This window comes from Triticum urartu, chromosome 2A (genome assembly GCF_056163025.1).
Source record: "Triticum urartu cultivar PI428250 chromosome 2A, HENAU_Tu73, whole genome shotgun sequence".
Classification (NCBI taxonomy): Eukaryota; Viridiplantae; Streptophyta; class Magnoliopsida; order Poales; family Poaceae; genus Triticum; species Triticum urartu.
Genome location: NC_141874.1, coordinates 100,388,398 through 100,407,477, shown reverse-complemented (window position 1 = coordinate 100,407,477; position 19,080 = coordinate 100,388,398). Strand labels below are relative to the sequence as shown.

The following is a 19,080-nucleotide window of genomic DNA, read 5'->3' as shown; positions in this document are numbered from 1 at the left end:
ATCTATGACCATGGATTGGAAGAGGAGGACTAGGCCACAATTTTGCTTTGTCTGGCGCGTTGTTCTCTGGTGATTTGGCTGTGTCGATCTTGATGCGGTTTCTGTCCTGTATCTGGGGATTTCTTCCTTTTGGTTTTCAAGGGAACCACGCCGCCGACCTCGACAAATTGTATTCCAAATGATACGCGGACGACAAATACAACAGAACCACCTTTTGTTAGGTTTTGGGGGTAGTGAGGCATGGCTTCTTCCACTAGGGTTCGTTGCTCACGTTTAAACGTGTGGGGTTGGGCGTCCGCGGGAGCTTTGTGGGTTTGTTCCGTGTCTTTGTAGGCGTGTGTTAAGAAGTCACAATCGTGTTGGTGTGTATGTCTTGTTGGATGTACACACGTGTGCCTCTTCTTTGTTAACGACAGCAACAAAAATCTCTGCTTCAAAAAGAAATCAAAACAAAGTTCACAAGTTCTACATGGTGTTTTTTTAGGGGAAATTATACATGTTGTTGAGAGGAGAAATTGATGGCTTAAAACAGAGATTTGGATATGTGCCACTCTTATAAGAAAAGAATAAATACACATACATTTCTCATTATAGTAGAGCATCTCAAGCAGGAACTCATTATACCCTCACTATACTAGAGCCTCCAAAAGAAGGCCCTCAAATCGCCGGTCCTAGGCGATCTAGACCATGTTGATAGTTAGTAGGTCAGGCGGATAGTTCACCATGACCTACATTGTACTGCCTCTCCTTCGTTCCGTGTGGTGGTGCCGTCGTTGTCGCTCTCTAATGCACCCCCTCTTTCCCTCTCGGAGCTTGCCCTGACATTGTTGGAACCCTAGGGTAATGCGGCTCACGGTGTCATAGACTAGCGTGACGCGTCCTTGACCCATACGTCCCTTCACGAGCCCCCACTACCTTCTCTCTCTCTCTCTCTCATGTTGGCAACCACGCGCATGTTTGCACACGAACACATCACCGTGTACCCCTAACGTCAAGCACGATACATAGGACACGTCGGAGGAGGAGCCTCGTCAGGAGTGCAATACACAAGACATGTTAGCGAGAACTTTTGAGGACCCGAAACCCCACACGCCCGGGAGAAACCCTGCAGGGCACACGGCGGCTATGGGCTGCCCTAGCTAGGTCAGCATGATCACCCCTAGGGCCTCATGGATCGCTGATGTAGAACACGAAGAACAAGGAATAAGAAAACAAGGGAGGGAGATAAATAAAACATAAAAAGTAGTAGATGTATTTGCCTCGTATATGAATGCACCTACCACTTCAAGATGGTTTATAGTATATGGCTTCGGATTGAGATAATCCAAAAAGCAAAGTTGTTCGTTTCGATGAGATTATTTTTCCATGTTCAACACTTTCCCGTCTAAAGCCATATTGAAGCCGATCTATGTTACACTTTATATCAGACATGCATCACCCATGTCTAGGACCAGGCTACTGTATTTTAACAATGGAGGCGATCCAAAAAAAAGTTGCTCAACAAGATGAATAACTTCTATATGGATTTCATCGCATGTATCACTATCTGTCTGGGTCGGGCAACCGAATTTTTGTTTAGAAAAATATTAGGGTGCACTATTTTGGCTATAGAAGTTGTATACAACCTAAGATGATCCAAAAGAATTTCCCCAAAAAAAAAGATGATCCAAAAGAAAAATTGTTCGCCTAAATAAGATGAAGAGTTTTCATGTTGATCACTTTTTCATTTGAGACAATCTCAAGGATGCAACCAGGCAAGCCAAAAAACCAGTGTCAACACATGCCTCATATTTTTTGTTTGGCAAAGCTAGCGTGTCAAAAAGAAAAGTTGCATCAAGTTTGTCTAAGGACGATGTTAACTCCATCGTCCACTTTATGTGCTTAGGGCGATAAGTCTACATCAACCATGTTTATGCTTAGGACGATAATTATATATTGGTCATTGCTTGTTCGGGCTCCTTGATGCAAACTTGGATGAAATTTCTTCAATTTCGTGTTTGTTTTTTCAAGCATTTGAAAAGAATGCCATCAACAATCCTGCGATAAAGATCATTATACCGATAAAGATCATTATGTACTCTAGTTGTAAGCCCTCAAATACTCATCCTACCTCACAGGAGGAAATGCAGACGGTTGAAAATATTTTAGTGCTACTTGCTAGCCATTCTGTTGTATAAACGTCAGGGACTAGATTTCCAACAAATCCCTTTCGCACGTACTACTTGTACTTGAAGATGAATCCTCGTTAGCCATTCCTTCCAAAACGATTATACATGGACATGCACGACCAATTATATGTACGGGGTCATGCATGAGCTGGTCGAGTCCAAAAAACCAAAAAACAGAGAAGTTTGACTAATCAGAGTTATTGGAACTGAATCAACTGACCTGTGATATATTTGGACCCAATCAAAGCACTTGTCATTACACTACTGATGCGTATATGTACGTACAAAAACGCGTTAGACAGACAGCTACAACTACCTGGATTCTACAATACTACACTGCACATCGTATTTGTTCTTTATACATGATCAGTATAAATAATCGTACGCGTTAGAACACTGCTGGTTAGTATGGTGTGTATAAAGATTAATGACGCCGCTCGTATCATTGCATGGTTAATCGGATATTAAATCCCAGTCCAAACCTAACAACGACCTAGACAAATCCCTGCGGTTGCAACTAATTAGATCGTGGAGATCTTCGTCGCACACACGCCATACACCGTCACAGCTCACGTGAGCTTGCATTGCATTGCATTTGAGACGCACATCAACCTCTTAATTTCATGATGAGTTCCTTCAACTGCTAGCCTACTGCTCCCCAGCATCCCCTGAACAGCAGCAACTCGTTGTCATGAGCCCATAAACGCCATTGACCTTGCTTGGTGTTTACACCTGACAGGTAATCTTGCTTCGCTTGGAGTTGAACTGAACAACACCACCAAGCATAACTAAGCATATATAGGATGGTGAGATGAGCATAGCTGCATAGGCTAATCCTGTCATTCACGGTTAGTTGCCCCATCATCCGTGGTTAGTTTGCGCCGTGTTTGTTTGGGCTGCAACTTCCGCAGAAAAAACGCGGCTTGCGGCGGGTTGCTTCGCGAGGCAGCCCGCCGCACCGCAGTGTGTACATTGGAAGATTTCTAAGCAAAGAATAAGGTCTCAGTTAATCAACTTGTGCCCTAATTAAGAGCAATAACACTTTTGAGGTTGTGCTTGCCAATGAGCTTCCCTTCCACTGGTCGGCAATGTGTGTGAGGTCACGGTTTCATCACCACCACTGCATCCATCTCATGCCATGCGTGTGACCAACAACTCCATCAGCTTGTGCGTTGAGCACATACGCTTTCGAGATTCCCATGGCATCATCTTCCCCTTCCCTGACATTATTTATACCTATCCATGAGCACAAGAAAACAAGCAGGCTTCTGAATTAACCTTTTGTCATGGCTCATCTGTAAGCACTAACAGACTATGATACACGTACCGGCCGGCCGGGGCGGCTGGTCGTCGCCGGCGGTGGACCAGACCGCGACGGCGGCCGGTAGCCTAGACGTCACCGCCGGCCAGATGAGATCTGCTTGAAGGCCAAGGTGGCGACCTGAAGAAGCGTGTGTATGTATGTATGTGTGTGTGTGTATCTGTCCTGGTGGCTGGACCATGCTGGTGCTATAACTGACAGGGATGTTGCCACCGGCGCTTGCTATTAACACAAGCAAACAGACAGCAAGACAGAAGCAACATCTTGTATTTATCAGTTGGGTCTCTGGTCGTGCTGCGTTGAGTTTGGCACTCACTGCTGCTGCTACATGTATAGCACTAGTACAAGAAATGTGTATGTGCAATTGGTGGCCAAGGATCCTCTGCGCCCGTGCGTGTGTGGCCGTTGTGATGAGAGACTTTACATTTCTGCTTGAAAAACTTAGGGAACTTAGGGCTCCTTTGATTCAAAGGAATATAGGATTTTTGGAGGATTTAAATCCTTAGAAATTTTTCCAACATTTCATAGAAAATCTAACAACCACTCCAACCGCCTTTTACAATTCCTTGCTTTTCCTGTGGCATCAAATACACCCTGAGTAAGAGTATCTCTAGCAGACCCCGTAAAAGGGCTAAACCCGTATAATTCTGGCGAGTATACAAGTTCGGCCCGTTTTTCTTGCCAAAAAGATACTCCGTACCCTGAGCCCAGCTTGTAAAAAGTTTGCCGTGGCCCGGAAAAAGACCCTCTCCACCGCTATTTATGCGGTTTCATCGCTCGGATATGGGTCAAACCCTATCCGCCTCCGCCACAATTCCCCTCCCCCTCCGCCCCAATTTCTCGCCGCCGGTGAACCTCAAAAAAGCCCTAGCGACCCTTGCCGGCCCATGGACGGCTAAGGAAGTGGTGGGGATGACGCGGAGCGTCGCCACTACCGCATCTCCGACGCCGCACGCAAGCGGGGGGTGCAGAAGTGGCTCAACTATGGGAGCCGGCCGCCGCCGGCGTTTGAACGCCGCGAGCTTGACGAGTACGAGCGCGAGCTCGCGGTCCGCCGCCCCGCGCCTCCTCCGGCTCCTCTGCCGCAGGGAGCTCGTGCGCGGGCGGCTCGAGCTAGCGGCTCACTCCGGTCAAGAGAGAGCCGGAGGAGCTCGGGCCGCTCGCCGTCAAACTCGAGGCCGAGGCGGACCCGCCGCGTCGAGGCGTCACTGGCCCTGAAGACTACCTCCCCCCGGGGCAGGAGGACCACCTCAAGTGCGCCATCATGGAGCATTCGACAAGGGGGGAGGAGGAGGCTGACGCGTGCCGCCACCGCGAGCTTGAGATCGAGGAGATCTTCCTCGAGCAGGGCGTCGCGGCGTCGCAGGCGCACGCGTCCAAGGAGGCGGACCTACGCGTCATGAAGGCCGAGCAGGCCAAGGTCTGGATCGACCTTGACTCCGGCGAGGACTGAGCTCCTCCGGCTCCTCCGCCACGTTGTCGCCGCCGCACCCGTCGATTTTGGTAGCCCAGGCTCCCCCCTATGTAGTACTATGATGTAGTATGATGAGCAACTATCTATGATGTAGTATGATGATCAACTATGTATGATGAATCTTGTTGCAAGTTTCTCCGGCGAATGTTTTTTTTTAAAAAAAATTACAGTGTCATATACGGGGTCTCATCTGCAGCGCACGAATTCGCCCCACAAATCTGATCTGCAACTGTAAACACGTTTTCCGATCCGACTTTTACAGGGTCTGCTAGAGATGCTTTAAGTAGGGTTTAAATGGGTATGCCACTCCTATCCTATACTTTTCATATCCCTGCATTTTCAGAATCCTGTGAATCAAAGAGGCTCTTAACGGTTTCCTCAAGCAGCTGGTCAAGTCAGGCAGCAGACACACAGCAGCTCATTATACAAACAGACAGGAGTACTACGAGCTAATTAGGCAAGCATGTGCATGCAGTTGCATTATGTAACGACGGTGGAAAAAATTCTCCTCTCATGTGGAGTGGTAGTAGTACTGGATTATGCAATGCAGCCCAATCATTGGGCACCCAATCAGCCTTCTCATCTTTTACGTGCTCAATGTTCATCCCGTGTTTCATTTCACGGAGGAGGAATCTCTGCAGAACACACACACATACACACACGCATGCAAGCATATACTCCTACTAGGCAACAGTGTGCCTGCAAAAAAGCAAGCAAAAGAAGAGGTGAAGCCATGGCAACGCTGCCAACGGTGAAGAGAGCAGCCACTCTCTCTTTCTTCCCCACTTTTACTTTACCCTCAGACAGTGCCCAGTAAATTGCTCTTCTTTTCGTACGCCCTTTCAGGTGTGTGCTTGGACTGGGCGCCGCTCCTTTCATGGCCCCCAATTTGACCTGACTGAGCGAGTGACTGACACCTGCATGCCCAAAGCTCAAGCATCGGATGCGGCGGCTGTGGAAAAGCCAGGAAAGAAAGAAAGAAAGAAACCAATCAAGTCTTGATGCCTTTCTCGTCTGATGATGGGGCTGCAAGATACTACCACCAGCTAGCTGAAATCCAATCATGGCCGGTGAATGAGAGGCGCTGGTTAATCTACGGGTCACATTGCCATTGTGACTGATGCCGGTGGTGATTCAGAGAAGATCGATCGATCGCTCGGGTACGGTATCCAAAGCGTGATGCTGATTTTCGTGGCCAAACTTGTTGGTTGATAAACCCTATACGTTGATCTCGCTCGCATAATTAGTTATGAGGATAAGCAAGATGGGCGTCCAATTGGAGCTTGAATTAATCGTGTTGGTTGCAACGTAGTGGTTGCAGGGTTCTTGGACTCCATCCATGGCACCACTACGCCACTGCTCTTTCCGTCTGCTGCATGGGACCATTTCCAACCTCCAATCGCCAACCTGTCCTCGCCAGTAGTAAACCACTGAAATTAGTAGTACAAGGAATTGCTCATGCGATCCTTGTACACTTCTACTCCCTCCGTTTCTAAATATAAGACTGTTTAAAGATTTTAATATAGACATATTTTAGAGTGTAGATCCACTCGTTTTGCTTCATATGTAGTCTGTATTGAAATCTTTAAAAAGGCTTATATTTAGGAACGGAGGGAGTAGCAAGCAAGCTGCCTGCGACTTTGGCAGATTTTAGAACAAGCAAGCTTAGATAAGCTAGGTTTCAAAAAAAGGAAAAGAAAACTCAGATAAGTGTAAGTGTTGTTGTGTGGCCAAGAGGGCTGGGGGTCTGTGGGGCTCGAGATTCTTCATCGTCAATGGTCTTCATACACGCACTATTCGTGTACGTGCCGGCATCTCCCTGTAATCGAAAACAACCAACGTTTTCTACTGTTTCAGAAGCAGACCGGTTCATTCAGGCTTCGGATCATAGCGGAAGGCTGGCCCAGTGCAACGCATCAGCGTTAGCAACAGGACCCGGCACAGTTTCGTGACCTCTTCACTTCTTGGCAGCATCAGCGTTGGCGATGGCTCCAAATCTCGGGCTGATTCCGAGCCAGAAGAAGGAAGGCAAAGCCGACGACGACGCGTCGGTTTGCCTCCGTGACAGGTCCTGCTCTGCTGACTAGGGCAGGCCTTGACGAGTTGTCGCGGCGAGATTCGCTACGTGGCGAGGGCAAGGAACAGGCTAAAGAACAACCAAGAATTTTGGACCCGCATCGCATGCATCGGCAACTTGGCATGGGAGCGTCGCAGGGCAATGCAGGAATGGGATGATGAAGATTCATTGATTCATTCAGTGTGGGTTTTGGTGCTTACCTAGGTGGCGCCAAGCACGAGCCCATGGCGGTCCAGAGCATCTTCAGGCCCTGCAAGCAAGCACCTCTCAAGTAGTCAGGTTTATATGATGCAACTGCTTCTGGCAGCTCCTCCTTCACTGAATCATCTCGATCAAGGGCCTTCATCAGTGCCTGGTCATCTCATTGGTACTTCATAGACGGTCTAGGAAAAAAAGCTGTGACGGCAATGCGATGCTCGTGACCCCGAATCGCTTCTTGATTTAGCGAAAGGGGTCACGACCGACGAATCATTTAAAAGTTACGCTGAATCAATCAGCGCCATATCAGGACTGATGCTGGTGTTGTGCAACTGTTTTCTCCCATGGAGTGGAGAGATGCGGACTAGAGACCACATCATGTTCAGGGCCAGCTCAGCAGATCATGAAGGCGGTAACATTGGCTTTCCTGATGGGAGGAGGCTCCACATCTTGTTCCTGTCTGATGGAATTGTCACCCAAGCATTCCATCGGAGGCGTCATTTGAGGGTGATGTCGAATATGACGCCTTCGAGATCTGTGATGGTTGTTCTTGTCCCGTCCACTTCCTCGACAAGCATTCCACGTTTTTCAGCTTCCTTCAGTACCAGTGCGTCCATGCTGGTCATATAGAGAAGACAAGCATCTTAGTTAAGAGAATATACACATCATCATCTAAAAAAAATATGCATTAATACTGGAATTGGCGTAAAATAATAGGATAAAGAAAGAAAGTAGTTGGAGAACATAATGAGACAAAAAAATTTGAAGCAGACATAAGTGGCCTATTAAAGTGTCACGGTAGCTCTAAGATCTCACTTGTACCAGTTATGACGACCTTGCAAAAATCTTTACACAAGTACGAAGGACAAAGCTGGGATAACCGGGCATAATATCTCAGAAAAAAATAGACCATTTGTTGTTAACAGTTGCTCTTGTATTGCAAGCTTTAGTAGCAGGACACTCTGACCATACCAAGTACATGGCAGTATGCTACCAATTGTAGCTGTCAGTAAATGATAATCTAAACTACTCCGAGCCAGCCCGTACATTCTATATGCTCAGGAACGCATTTGGAGAATCATTTTTGCACAAGGAAAATGAACTAGCAGGTGCAGTGTATCTCAAACAAGCGACAAACTGATAAAGGAATGGGCAACATGACACTTTGCTTGTCTGCAAACCGGCAGAGGTTCTGTAGCTCTACATAAATACATTTACAGTTTTCAGCAAATCTCTTATCTTTATGTACGAGTGCATCACATTGTGTGCATTTTAGACTTAAGGATCAGCGCTCATTAGCATATGCAATGTTTTGGTTTTCTGGAGCCATTGTAAGTACTTCTTAGGACCTTCTAATCTGACCAATAATGTATCTTTAGGCAATTTTATCCATGAGTGCCTCATCTACCTTTTAAGCAAAGATATTTAAAATGGCATATCATACACTCGTATGGATGAACCCAAAATATACAGATTAGTCAATGCAGCATAATGATCCAAGAACCAGGCGAGTAGTTACTCTTGACGGATAAAGCAAGGAGAACTAAAATGTGAATATAATGTGATAATCAACTATAATGTCAGCAATTCCTTAGTGCAATTGGCACATCATGATGGGCGCATTTATCTGCACCTTTTTTCTAGAAAGTATTCAGAATTCTACTTATATATGTCTTGGACAAGATAATGAGTTGAACAAAATACATAGATAATGAGTCGGAAAAGTACATACACTTTGGTTCGTGATACATAAGCCAGTATAAATCTACATTTATTGGCCTGCATACGAAGAAGCTTCTCTACAGTATCAAAGAGACATGGAATGCTAGCTTGCTGGAAGCTTTCTGCGAGTCAAGGTCCACGAAATGCAGCAATTGATATATGCATAAGGAATAGAGAAAAAAGGGATCAGAACTGAAAATAACCACAGGGGCATAGAAAAGTTAGAAGGATATAGATATCGGCTCCAAGAATGAGATCAAATCCAACAGGATGTTTTTCAATGATATTGCTTAGATGATCATGATTTCCCCATTCTAGCTTCTCAGCAGTCAACACTGCAACAAAAGTATCAGTTCAGATCCAATTTATGTATAGTTTTATTTCAACTAATATCAGAGCAATGAAACATAGTAATAAGCTGGAAATTACAAAGTGGTAACCTGCATCCGCATTGCCAGAACATGACTGCATCTCTATATTTTTCTTTATAATCTGTGAAATAGATGTAAGGCTTATGTCCAAGGAAAGATCCAAGTGTGGCATGTGCAAATGCATGCATCATTTATGATCAATGAAGTCGATTTCTAGTTCTAGCATTTGAAGATATAGCAGTACATTGTATGATTGTTGCCGGACAGACTGAAAATATAAATGCAATGCAATGGCTGCATCATTAATGATCTATGAATTTGATTTCTAGGTCTAGCATTTGAAGATATAACAGTACACTGGATGATTGTTGACTGACACATAGACTGAAAAATGTTGATGCCTATAAATCCAATTCATATACACAAATTGCTACGTATAAAAAGTAATTCGATATCTTAAAACCATGTGAAAGTCTCAAAATCATTCTATAAAATGTCTAACTGGAAGATTCTGAAGGTTTAAATCTTGCCTCTAGAACTTCATCATTGTGATCAGTCAATACCACCTCTTTGCAGAAACGGCTGCACAATATGCCGGTAATGCCTAGCAAGTCACAACAGTGTCAATGTTTGTAAGATCACAATTTGAAGTGAATGTGATAGAGAATTCTCTCACCGATCCCAGATCCTAACTCAATTAGTGAACGCCCCTTCACAGTCTCAGGGTGTTCAGATAGGTACGTGTTCATCAGAACAGCACCTGGCCACACTAATTGTCCAGTAAGATCATAATCAGCTGCACCACACATTGGAATGTTTGTTAGTGCTAAGCAAATAAAAAACATCTGGCACTCTGTAATATGGGGTGGCATCATGCCTGTACCTAAATCCAGCCAGACAAGGTAGTGTGCTAACCATGAGACTTAAATAAGACTATCCACATATCTCACTGCACGGATGCAACACAACTTGAATTTAGCATGGTCAGATCTATTTATTTTTCAGCTGTTGGACACTGGATAGCACTGTGACCACTTAAATGAGAATTCCTTTGTTAAGAAAATTTGTGTACATGCCTCTGGCTGTAGAAGTAGATACAAAGGACAGAACGAAGGAATATACAGTGACAGAGATTTGATCCTTCATAGAAAGGACAGAACGAAGCAAGGGTAAGAGTCGCCTCGCCTAGTGACAGCAAATATGAATGTGACCCTTCATAAGTTTGATCATGTGATAAATGGGTCTTTTGACGTCCTCACGCACTAGAATGGAACTGTCTCAGTGTAAGGGTCCCCAAACAAGAGAAGGTAAAAGTGGTCCTAAAGCCACATGATTGTATAATGAAAACCCGTATTTGCTACATACACAGACAACAAGAAGACAATGCAGAAACCACATGCCACAGACGTATTTCCATGTTCGACAGATTTAACATTTTACCTAAGCTGTAACTGCACAACCAGAAACCAGGCATTTACAATTGGTACGGCTGTTATTGGGACGATGCCGGGGAATGTGTCGAGGCGGCGAACACTAAAATTGTGATCAGCACCTCATCGAGTAAACAAGTATAGAACAGACTGCCAGTGCCTGAAGCATATGTGCAGCAATTCACTGACCAAAATGAAACAACATGTAATAGAACATAACACTGAGCATTATTTAGGGCTACTACGTGAGTGCTGGATTGAACAGCCTATTATTGTCGACACAAAAATATTGGTACTCGACGGTCAAGGTTAGGGCTACTCAAGTTGGGTTGAACTTGAACATAACACGTAGCATTATTTAGGGCTACTACATGTAACTAACTTGAGTAGCACAAAATGTTCAAGTTCAACCAAGAACCAACCATCCCCTCTTCTGCTCTGAACTAAGAAACCTCCACGCTTGTCCCTGCTCCTAGTAGATTTTACACAGAACGAGCTAGTAGCAAGACCCACACGTTGCCAATTCACCATCCCAACAGGCTTATCGAACTGCCCCGCTTAGCTAGCGATGAGTAATTTGCAACATTGGCAAGGAAGAAGCTAAGGGCAGGGGCACTAACTGCAGGCGGAGCTGAGGCAGAGGAGCTGGAGCTCCTGGGAGCCGTAGGTGAAGGTCTTCATCTCGTAGCTGCCCAAATCCAGCAACGAAATTAGCACAAAAGCTTTCGACCCAGCTCACCGGGAAAGGCTGCAACCGAGAGGATGGACAGAGAGCAAACCCCTACTTGCGGTTCATGAAGAAGGAGGGATCCAGGCAGACGAAGTCGTCCTCCTCTTCCTCCTCCCGCTCCCTCGTGCCGCCGGCGCCCGCCATCTCTCAGCCCCTTCCTCCTCCTCCTCGCCGCCGGCGACCGCAGCAGCAGGTTAGCAGAAATTGGAAGTGGAGTTCGCGGCGGCGCGTTGGATTGGACCCTCGGTCGCCTTGTGGGCTCGAGCCTACGGTAACGGGCCTTAACTGGGCCGGAGTAGGCACCAAGCAGCTGGGTCCGGCCCACGGGCGGGAACATTCTAGGGCTGGCAGGGGCAGGACGGTCATTCCACCGCGCCCGCGACCGCGCCGCCCCTCATAAAACCCTAAACCCCACCATCCCCGGGAGGCGAAAAGCGAAGAGTGTGGAAGCGTCTCGTTCTCTTTTCTTGCTTGTTTCCCAAGAAGGAGAAGGAGAAGAGCGGCGGCGTCTGATCTCGTCGGCGGCGGCGATGGCGGCGATTCGGCGTCTGATCCCGTCCTTCAACCGGGTGCTGGTGGAGAAGGTGGTGCAGCCCAAGAAGAGCGCCGGCGGCATCCTCCTCCCGGAGACCTCCAAGCAGGTACGACCCGCCGTTCTCGCCTCCCCCTTTGGTGCTGCCGCCGCTGCTGGTAGATGTTGCTTCTTGCTCATATGCGTGGATCCCGTGCGGGGGCTGCTTAGATCTTGGGCGGGCGGTGGTCGTTTAGGTTGCAAGTTGTTCTTATTGTGTTATTCGTTCAGTTGGGGGTTCAGATTTGCTTCTTGTTGGTAGATTCTAAGCTAGTAGAATGGTCTAACTTAAGAAATTGGGATTCGATTGGTCAAGTTGACATCCATCTGCGCTATTGCACAAAGAATCGGTTTTTACCAATGTTCCACTTTTCGAATTTGGCGTGCTGCTAGACTGCTAGCTGTAGTTGTACAATAGTTCTGTCCCATAGTGCTATCAGGTGCACGTTAATGATGTCACATTATGTCATTATCTTTGAGAACAGGGTTCATCAATAGTTCATACGGGGTAGTTGTGAACATGTGGGCTGTCTGTTCCTGTGGAGATTGCCTATGATTCTGATGTCGTTACTTGTTCGGTAGAGAGATACGTAGTTGTGTGCTTTGCAAATTGTTTTCTTGTGGAACTCGTTCAGATGGGGGTGTGGCTAGACTTGCTCATTCAGATTCGCATTGTGTATTGCAGGTTGTTAGCTAGAATTATCTGGTTTAAGCAACTGTAGTTTGATTGGTTTAGATGCCATCAGTTCTGCTTCCACAGAATTTATTTTTACCACCAATATTGCATTTTCACATTTGTCATGCTACTAGATTTGCTAGTTTTGCTGTAGTTCTGTCTCCTAGTCCTATCAGTCCACTTAAACTGGTCAGTTCATGTCAAATCACTCCTATTAGTATTGGAGTTAACTGACTGGTTCCTGACTGATCAGTCCTATTATTTGTGCACATAATTGTGTGGTTCTTGACTGATTACTCTTATTAGTAGTGCCCTCGACTGATTCCACATTATCTTTGAGAAAAGGTTCCGTCATTAGTTCAGGGTTGTCTTTGATGATTTGACTGTCAAATCAGTTCATGACTTGAGAATGTTCTGTGAATCCAGCTGAACTCTGGTAAGGTCATAGCTGTTGGCCCTGGCAGCCGTGACAAGGAAGGGAAGCTGATCCCTGTTGCTCTCAAGGAAGGTGACCATGTGCTCCTGCCTGAGTATGGTGGTCTTGAAGTCAAGCTTGCTCCTGAGAAAGAGTATGTTACTCATTTCACAATCGTATTACTTCTGTTGGTGTTGTTTTTATGTTTTTCTTGATGCGTGTGATACAAATCAATGTGCAAAATCCTAATTCTGAAGTATACTGCACATTTCTGTCACTTGTAGAAACAATTGTTTCCATACCTTTTCATTATTTGATTATTCCATCCATCAACTTAGGATAATGAATTCTATTGGGACACAAGTTGTAACATGTGAGTGATTTTTGAACTGCGAATAGCAGTATATCAGTAACTGTACAACCTGACATGCTTCATTCAAATGCTGCCACAGCCACTAGGTAGTTGGTACTAAAATCTTTCACACGGTCTGTGTTGCTACGTCAAGCCATTTTGCCTTAACTTGGATAATTATATTACGTAGTTGGATGGCAGATGTGTTACTTGGGAAGTGCTAATATCTAACTGTGTGATTTGAAACTCCTGCTATTGCTAAAGATGTTAATAGCTCTTTCTACTAATACGCCACTTTTCACATGCTCGTTTGGGTGACAATGTTCTATTTTTACCCATCGGTCATTCCGGTGGCATGGTTTTCCAAACTTTATGAGAAGACAGATACCATTGCTCCTACCTCCTATATTCTCAGTTTTATCTGCCTTTTCTAATGCACCTGAAACTTTTCAGGTACCTCCTCTACAGAGACGATGACATTCTGGGCACCCTCCACGAGTGATTCAGATGGTGCGGAAGTCATCAGCTGCTTTAATGCAGGAGGAGAGGATGTTAGAGTCTCCATGTTATCGGATAAACCTGAAGTAGAACTCTCTTTTATGGTGTGATGATAGATTTTTACCTCGAACATCATGAACTTATGATTGTTGCCAGACTTTCTGTCGTGATGCAGTTCAGTAAACTTGCAGCTGAAGTGCTGCCTTAATTTTCGTCAAATTACTTCCCTGGCTGCTAAGCCTTGCGTTATTTGGATTATTATAATAGTGGGTTCATTGATGCATTGGTGCCCTGTTTTACTCTAGCGTAGACCATGTGTATGTGCAAATCTATGAATCTGATACGCTCCGCTGGTTGGTTCAGCTTACTCTCTGTTCATGTGTATTGTTGGATGTGTGGAACAGTTGCTATATCCCACATATAATTAAAGGTTACGATATTCCTTACAGAAGGAGGGAAACTGCACATAAAAATGTGGTTCAAGCATAAAATGTATTCATACGCAGCAAAATCATAGTTGAAACATAAAAGTTGCATAAATTCACATATTGGCATTTACTTGGGGTTCTCTAAATCATGCATAGGGTTGCCTTTGCCTCCATTCTCCACAATCATGGTGTTCAAGATTACACAATATGTCATCAGAAACAAGCTGACTTTGAAGCACTTAGAATACCCTTTGTGAAGAGAGACATTGTTTGTTAGAGCATCTCCAGTAGCACGTGTATATTTGGATGTCTATATATTCATATAGACAATGGTCTAAAAAGATTCTCTCATATACACGTCCAGTTTTGCATCAGAATGTCTATACAAGGACCATGACAGATGGGCCGTCGCTGGGGAGAGGAAGAAATCATGACTGCAGCTGAGTTTAGACAACGCCTTCACATTGTCCAGGCGTGGACATTGTCGAGGTCGGTATAGAGGATGTGTATTGGACGACCATATAGACAAGTTGTTGGACGCCTGTTTTGGGATCACGTCGTGAAAAACGAGTATAGACATTCATATAGACAAGCTATTGGAGATGCTCTTACCTTGAGGCTGGATATAGTCTTCATAAATATCACCCACCGAGAATAAGATGCTATTGATAAGGTAGTATCATATTTTATACTTGTCTCTGTTAATGGTGTAGTAGCATCACCATCACAAAGTCTCTTGAATAAAGTACATTGATATCATTGTTAGAGCCAAACATGCCAAAGAAAACATGTCAAATTCACAAGTTCTTCAATGCCACTACTTTAGGTATGACAATGTTCTTTTTGGTGTGACCTTAATACCACTTGCGTAAACCTTTCGATCAATTCTTTCATTATGAATGCACGCAATCGACTTGACAAAGGAAAACGCTTAACATCAGGCGGATGATTTTCTCGCCGCTTAAGTCCCTTCCCTCTCTTGCCACGTGTCCCTTGCGGGACCGATGAAGCCTTATCTTCTCGATTGTTCCCATCTCGTCGTCTCTCGCTAATCCCCTCCGCACTAGCGCGCTCTCTCCCCCCACCACTTTCCTCTCTCTCCCCAGCGCCCTCTCCTCCCTGGGCTGTTGCCCGGCCGGCCACCACTCCTCGCCGGCGCTAATTGCTGCAGGAAACTCCGTGGCGGCCTGTTTTGCAAAGGAAGAGACGCCTACCGGTGCTTTTCACGGGGAGCGTCACGTTTTTCTTCTTCAAATCAGTGCGACCTCGCTGCTGTTGCAGAGGAGCCTATCGGCGGCAAGCCGGCCGGTCGTTGCGGCGACGCTTGCTGCAGAGCAACACGGGAAAGGGAGCTTCGCCGGAGGCGGCGGCGCTGCGTTGGAGCTCCGCTGCGGCTGCAATGGAGCTCGGTTGGAGTTGCAATGGAGTGTTGTCGGAGCCGTCGGAGCTTTGCCAGGGCTGCAATGAAGCTCGACTGGAGTTGCAATGGAGCTCTGTCAGAGCCGTCGGAGCTTTGCCAGGGCTGCAATGAAGCTCGGTCGGAGTTGTAGTGGAGCTTTGCCGGAGCGTCGGTGCTGCGTTGGAGCTCCGCCGAGGCTGCAATGGAGCACAACCAGAGTTGCAATGGAACTTCACCGGAGCGTTGGTGCCGCGTTGGAACTCATCGGATGCCATCGGTGCTTCATTGGAGCTTCGCGCGAGGCTGCAGTGGCGTTGGGTTGAAGCTGATGTGCTCGCTGCTACCTGCTGTGATCCAACGACAGCCAACACCCTGATCCAACGGCTGAATAGGCAGATGATTTCTTAGAGAAATCATCCGACTTATTTGTAGCAGCCGCCCTTGACAAAGCATACCGGGATCCACTTGATGCTCTTTGGTACAAACACTTTCACCATGATGCATGCAAATTTCACCTTCGTCCGCACACATGTTGTCTTTCCCATCTGGATTTCAACATCGATGGCATTTGCGGCTTTATCATAATCGAGCATCCTGAGAGCAGTTGTGCAATTTTGCAGATGAGAGAAGAAAAGTTGTTCACAACAATCTTTCCTCAGCTTGAAGTAGTCATCAACCTCCTCCACGACATTCACTACGCGAATGAACAAACTCTGCTCATCCGGTAGCAACGCCAAAAAAACCCTTCATCATGGTATGTTAGATCCGGTGTGAAGTTGTCCTTGTAGAGAAGCTTTGCACCAGTAATCCTATCTCAAGGAACAACTATCCTGCCGTTTATCGAACCCTTGAAGTTCAGGACATTCTCCTATTGCTTCTCCAATTCATTATGGATGCTCATCATCATTCCAACATTTTTGTCGTTCGAATCTGACAAATCGATGAACCCTTTATATATAAATTATACAAGGTCCTTGTTCCAATACTCATCAGACGAATCCATTGTTTGCCTACAAATGAGCAAAATAAAAAAATTACTCGGACATTTCATCGACCACATAGAGTGCGAGGTGTATGCCGGGAGGAGTTGGACGTATCAGGGCAGCATCCAGTGGCGACATGGATGACGGTGTTGTCGGTTGGGGCTGACGACGGAGCTAGGGTGGCGGCGGAGCTATGGTAGCGGTTGTGTGGAGGAGGCAGAAAATGAGAGAGGAATAGGGCAAGTTGGGCTAGGTTAGGGGTGACCTGAAGAGATTTGAGATAGATCCCTCCTGTGAGTACAACGCGGCGGACACGCCCGAGCGTCCCTGTATCCAATCCGCCACAGATATGGGTTGGAGGGGTGCCGGACAGCCCAAACTTATGTTGACGGTTTAAGGTGTCCGGTTGGGCGGCAATTTTGTCACCGGCAGTGAATAGGTCGTCTGCCAGGACGTATTAGGGAGGCGGGATTCTGAGGGGTATAGTTGTAGATGCTCTTATGTATTAGGCGATGGGAGAAGTTGTGTGGCCTCCTTATATAGCATTAGTCATTAAAACCTTAATCACCACATCCCCTCTCTCCCACTTCACACCTTGGAACGTGAGTAATAGATGGTTCCTTGCCTTCAAAGTTAAATCCATTTGTGAAAATTCCAAATTTTCCACATAGTCCTCCTTCCAAATTATCCACACAACGCATGCATAAACTTTTAACCGTAGTGCATGCAAAAATAAGGCTGTGAAATTTAGGAGATACCCACATAATGCTAACATTGTTGAGAGAAATTGCAATTGAAGTCATTAGCTTTTCAATGTGTTATGCTCCACACTTATACACGACGTGTGTGTGTGTGTGTATTCATTTCAACGTTTTTAACTCTTGGTTTCAATATGTAAGAAACATACTCACATATATATTCTTTTGCAATTTCTACCATCTGATATGATTTTTACCTCGAACATCATGAACTTATATGATTGTTGCCAAACTTTCTGTGATGATGTAGTTCAGTAAACTTGCAGCTGAAGTGTTGCCTTAATTTTCTTCAAATTACTTCCATGGCTGCTAAGCCTTGCGTTATTTGGATTATTATAATGGTGGATTCATTGATGCATTAGTGCCCTGTTTTGCTCTAGCGTAGACCATGTGTATGTGCAAATCTATGAATCTGATACGCTCCGCTGGTTGGTTCAGCTTACTCTCTGTTCATGTGTATTCTTGGATGTGTGAAACAATTGATATATCCCACATATAATTAAAGGTTACGATATTCCTTACAGAAGGAGGGAAATTGCACATAAAAATGTGGTTCAAGCATAAAATGTATTCATACAAAAAATCATAGTTGAAACATAAAATCTGCATAAATTCACATATTTGCATGAACTTGGGGTTCTCTAAATCATGCATAGGGTTGCCTTCGCCTGCATTCTCCACAATCATGGTGTTCAAGATTACACAACATGTCATCAGCTGGCAAAGTGCTAGTTTTCACATTGTTGGAGTTACATGAAACAAGCTGACTTTGAAGCACTTAGAATACCCTTTCCACATCGTACCGTCTGTTGGAAATATGCCCTAGAGGCAATAATAAAAGCATTATTATTATATTTCCTTGTTCATGATAATTGTCTTTTATTCATGCTATAGTTGTGTTATCCGGAAATCGTAATACATGTGTGAATAAATAGACACCAACATGTCCCTAGTAAGCCTCTAGTTGACTAGCTCGTTGATCAACAGATAGTCATGGTTTCCTGACTATGGACATTGGATGTCGTTGTTAACGAGATCACATCATTAGGAGAATGATGTGGTGGACAAGACCCAATCCTAAACATAGCACAAGATCGTATAGTTCGTTTGCTAGAGTTTTCCAATGTCAAGTATCTTTTCCTTAGACCATGAGATCGTGTAACTCCCGGATACTGTAGGAGTGCTTTGGGTATACCAAACGTCACAACGTAACTGGGTGACTATAAAAGTATACTACGGGTATCTCCGAAAGTGTCTGTTGGGTTAACACGGATCAAGACTGGGATTTGTCACTTCGTATGACGGAGAGGTGTCACTGGGCCCACTCGGTAATGCATCATCATTATGAGCTCAAAGTGACCAAGTGTCTGGTCACGGGATCATGCATTACGGTACGAGTAAAGTGACTTGCCGGTAACGAGATTGAACAAGGTATTGGGATACCGACAATCGAATCTCGGGCAAGTAACATACCGATTGACGAAGGGAATTGTATACGGGGTTGCTTGA

The 19,080-nt window shown here is 45.4% G+C and overlaps 2 protein-coding genes and 1 long non-coding RNA gene across 3 annotated transcripts; 1 reads left to right on the top strand and 2 right to left on the bottom strand.

Annotated features, from left to right (window-relative positions):
• Positions 1–3,054: 3,054 nt before the first annotated feature.
• LOC125536031 (uncharacterized) lies at positions 3,055–4,348 on the bottom strand. Its single transcript, XR_007294891.2, has 2 exons — positions 3,496–4,348; positions 3,055–3,404 (listed from the first exon to the last, which is right to left on the bottom strand). It is a non-coding gene; the product is annotated as an uncharacterized LOC125536031 (long non-coding RNA).
• Positions 4,349–7,439: 3,091 nt separating this feature from the next.
• On the bottom strand, positions 7,440–11,737 carry LOC125536029 (Putative methyltransferase family protein). The gene is made up of 8 exons (XM_048699105.2): positions 11,547–11,737; positions 11,382–11,449; positions 10,008–10,127; positions 9,862–9,935; positions 9,401–9,452; positions 9,194–9,295; positions 8,971–9,079; positions 7,440–7,856 (listed from the first exon to the last, which is right to left on the bottom strand). The coding sequence occupies exons 1-8, from the start codon at positions 11,633–11,635 to the stop codon at positions 7,736–7,738; spliced, it is 735 nt and encodes a 244-aa protein (XP_048555062.1). The 5' UTR covers positions 11,636–11,737; the 3' UTR covers positions 7,440–7,735.
• Positions 11,738–11,881: 144 nt separating this feature from the next.
• Positions 11,882–14,286, top strand: LOC125536030 (10 kDa chaperonin, mitochondrial). Its single transcript, XM_048699106.2, has 3 exons — positions 11,882–12,132; positions 13,165–13,307; positions 13,959–14,286. Exons 1-3 carry the CDS (start codon positions 12,022–12,024, stop codon positions 14,005–14,007), a joined length of 303 nt encoding a protein of 100 aa, XP_048555063.1. The 5' UTR covers positions 11,882–12,021; the 3' UTR covers positions 14,008–14,286.
• The last annotated feature ends 4,794 nt before the right edge of the window (positions 14,287–19,080 follow it).

Coding starts and splice junctions, on each gene's coding strand:
- LOC125536030 (XM_048699106.2), top strand. CDS start 12,022: ATGGCGGCGATTCGGCGTCTGATCCCGTCCTTCAACCGGGTGCTGGTG. Junction 12,133..13,164: donor TCCCGGAGACCTCCAAGCAG/GTACGACCCGCC, acceptor CTGTGAATCCAG/CTGAACTCTGGTAAGGTCAT. Junction 13,308..13,958: donor AAGCTTGCTCCTGAGAAAGA/GTATGTTACTCA, acceptor GAAACTTTTCAG/GTACCTCCTCTACAGAGACG.
- LOC125536029 (XM_048699105.2), bottom strand. CDS start 11,635: ATGGCGGGCGCCGGCGGCACGAGGGAGCGGGAGGAGGAAGAGGAGGAC. Junction 9,936..10,007: donor TGAGTTAGGATCTGGGATCG/GTGAGAGAATTC, acceptor GTGACTTGCTAG/GCATTACCGGCATATTGTGC. Junction 9,453..9,861: donor ACAATGATGAAGTTCTAGAG/GCAAGATTTAAA, acceptor TCTATTTCACAG/ATTATAAAGAAAAATATAGA.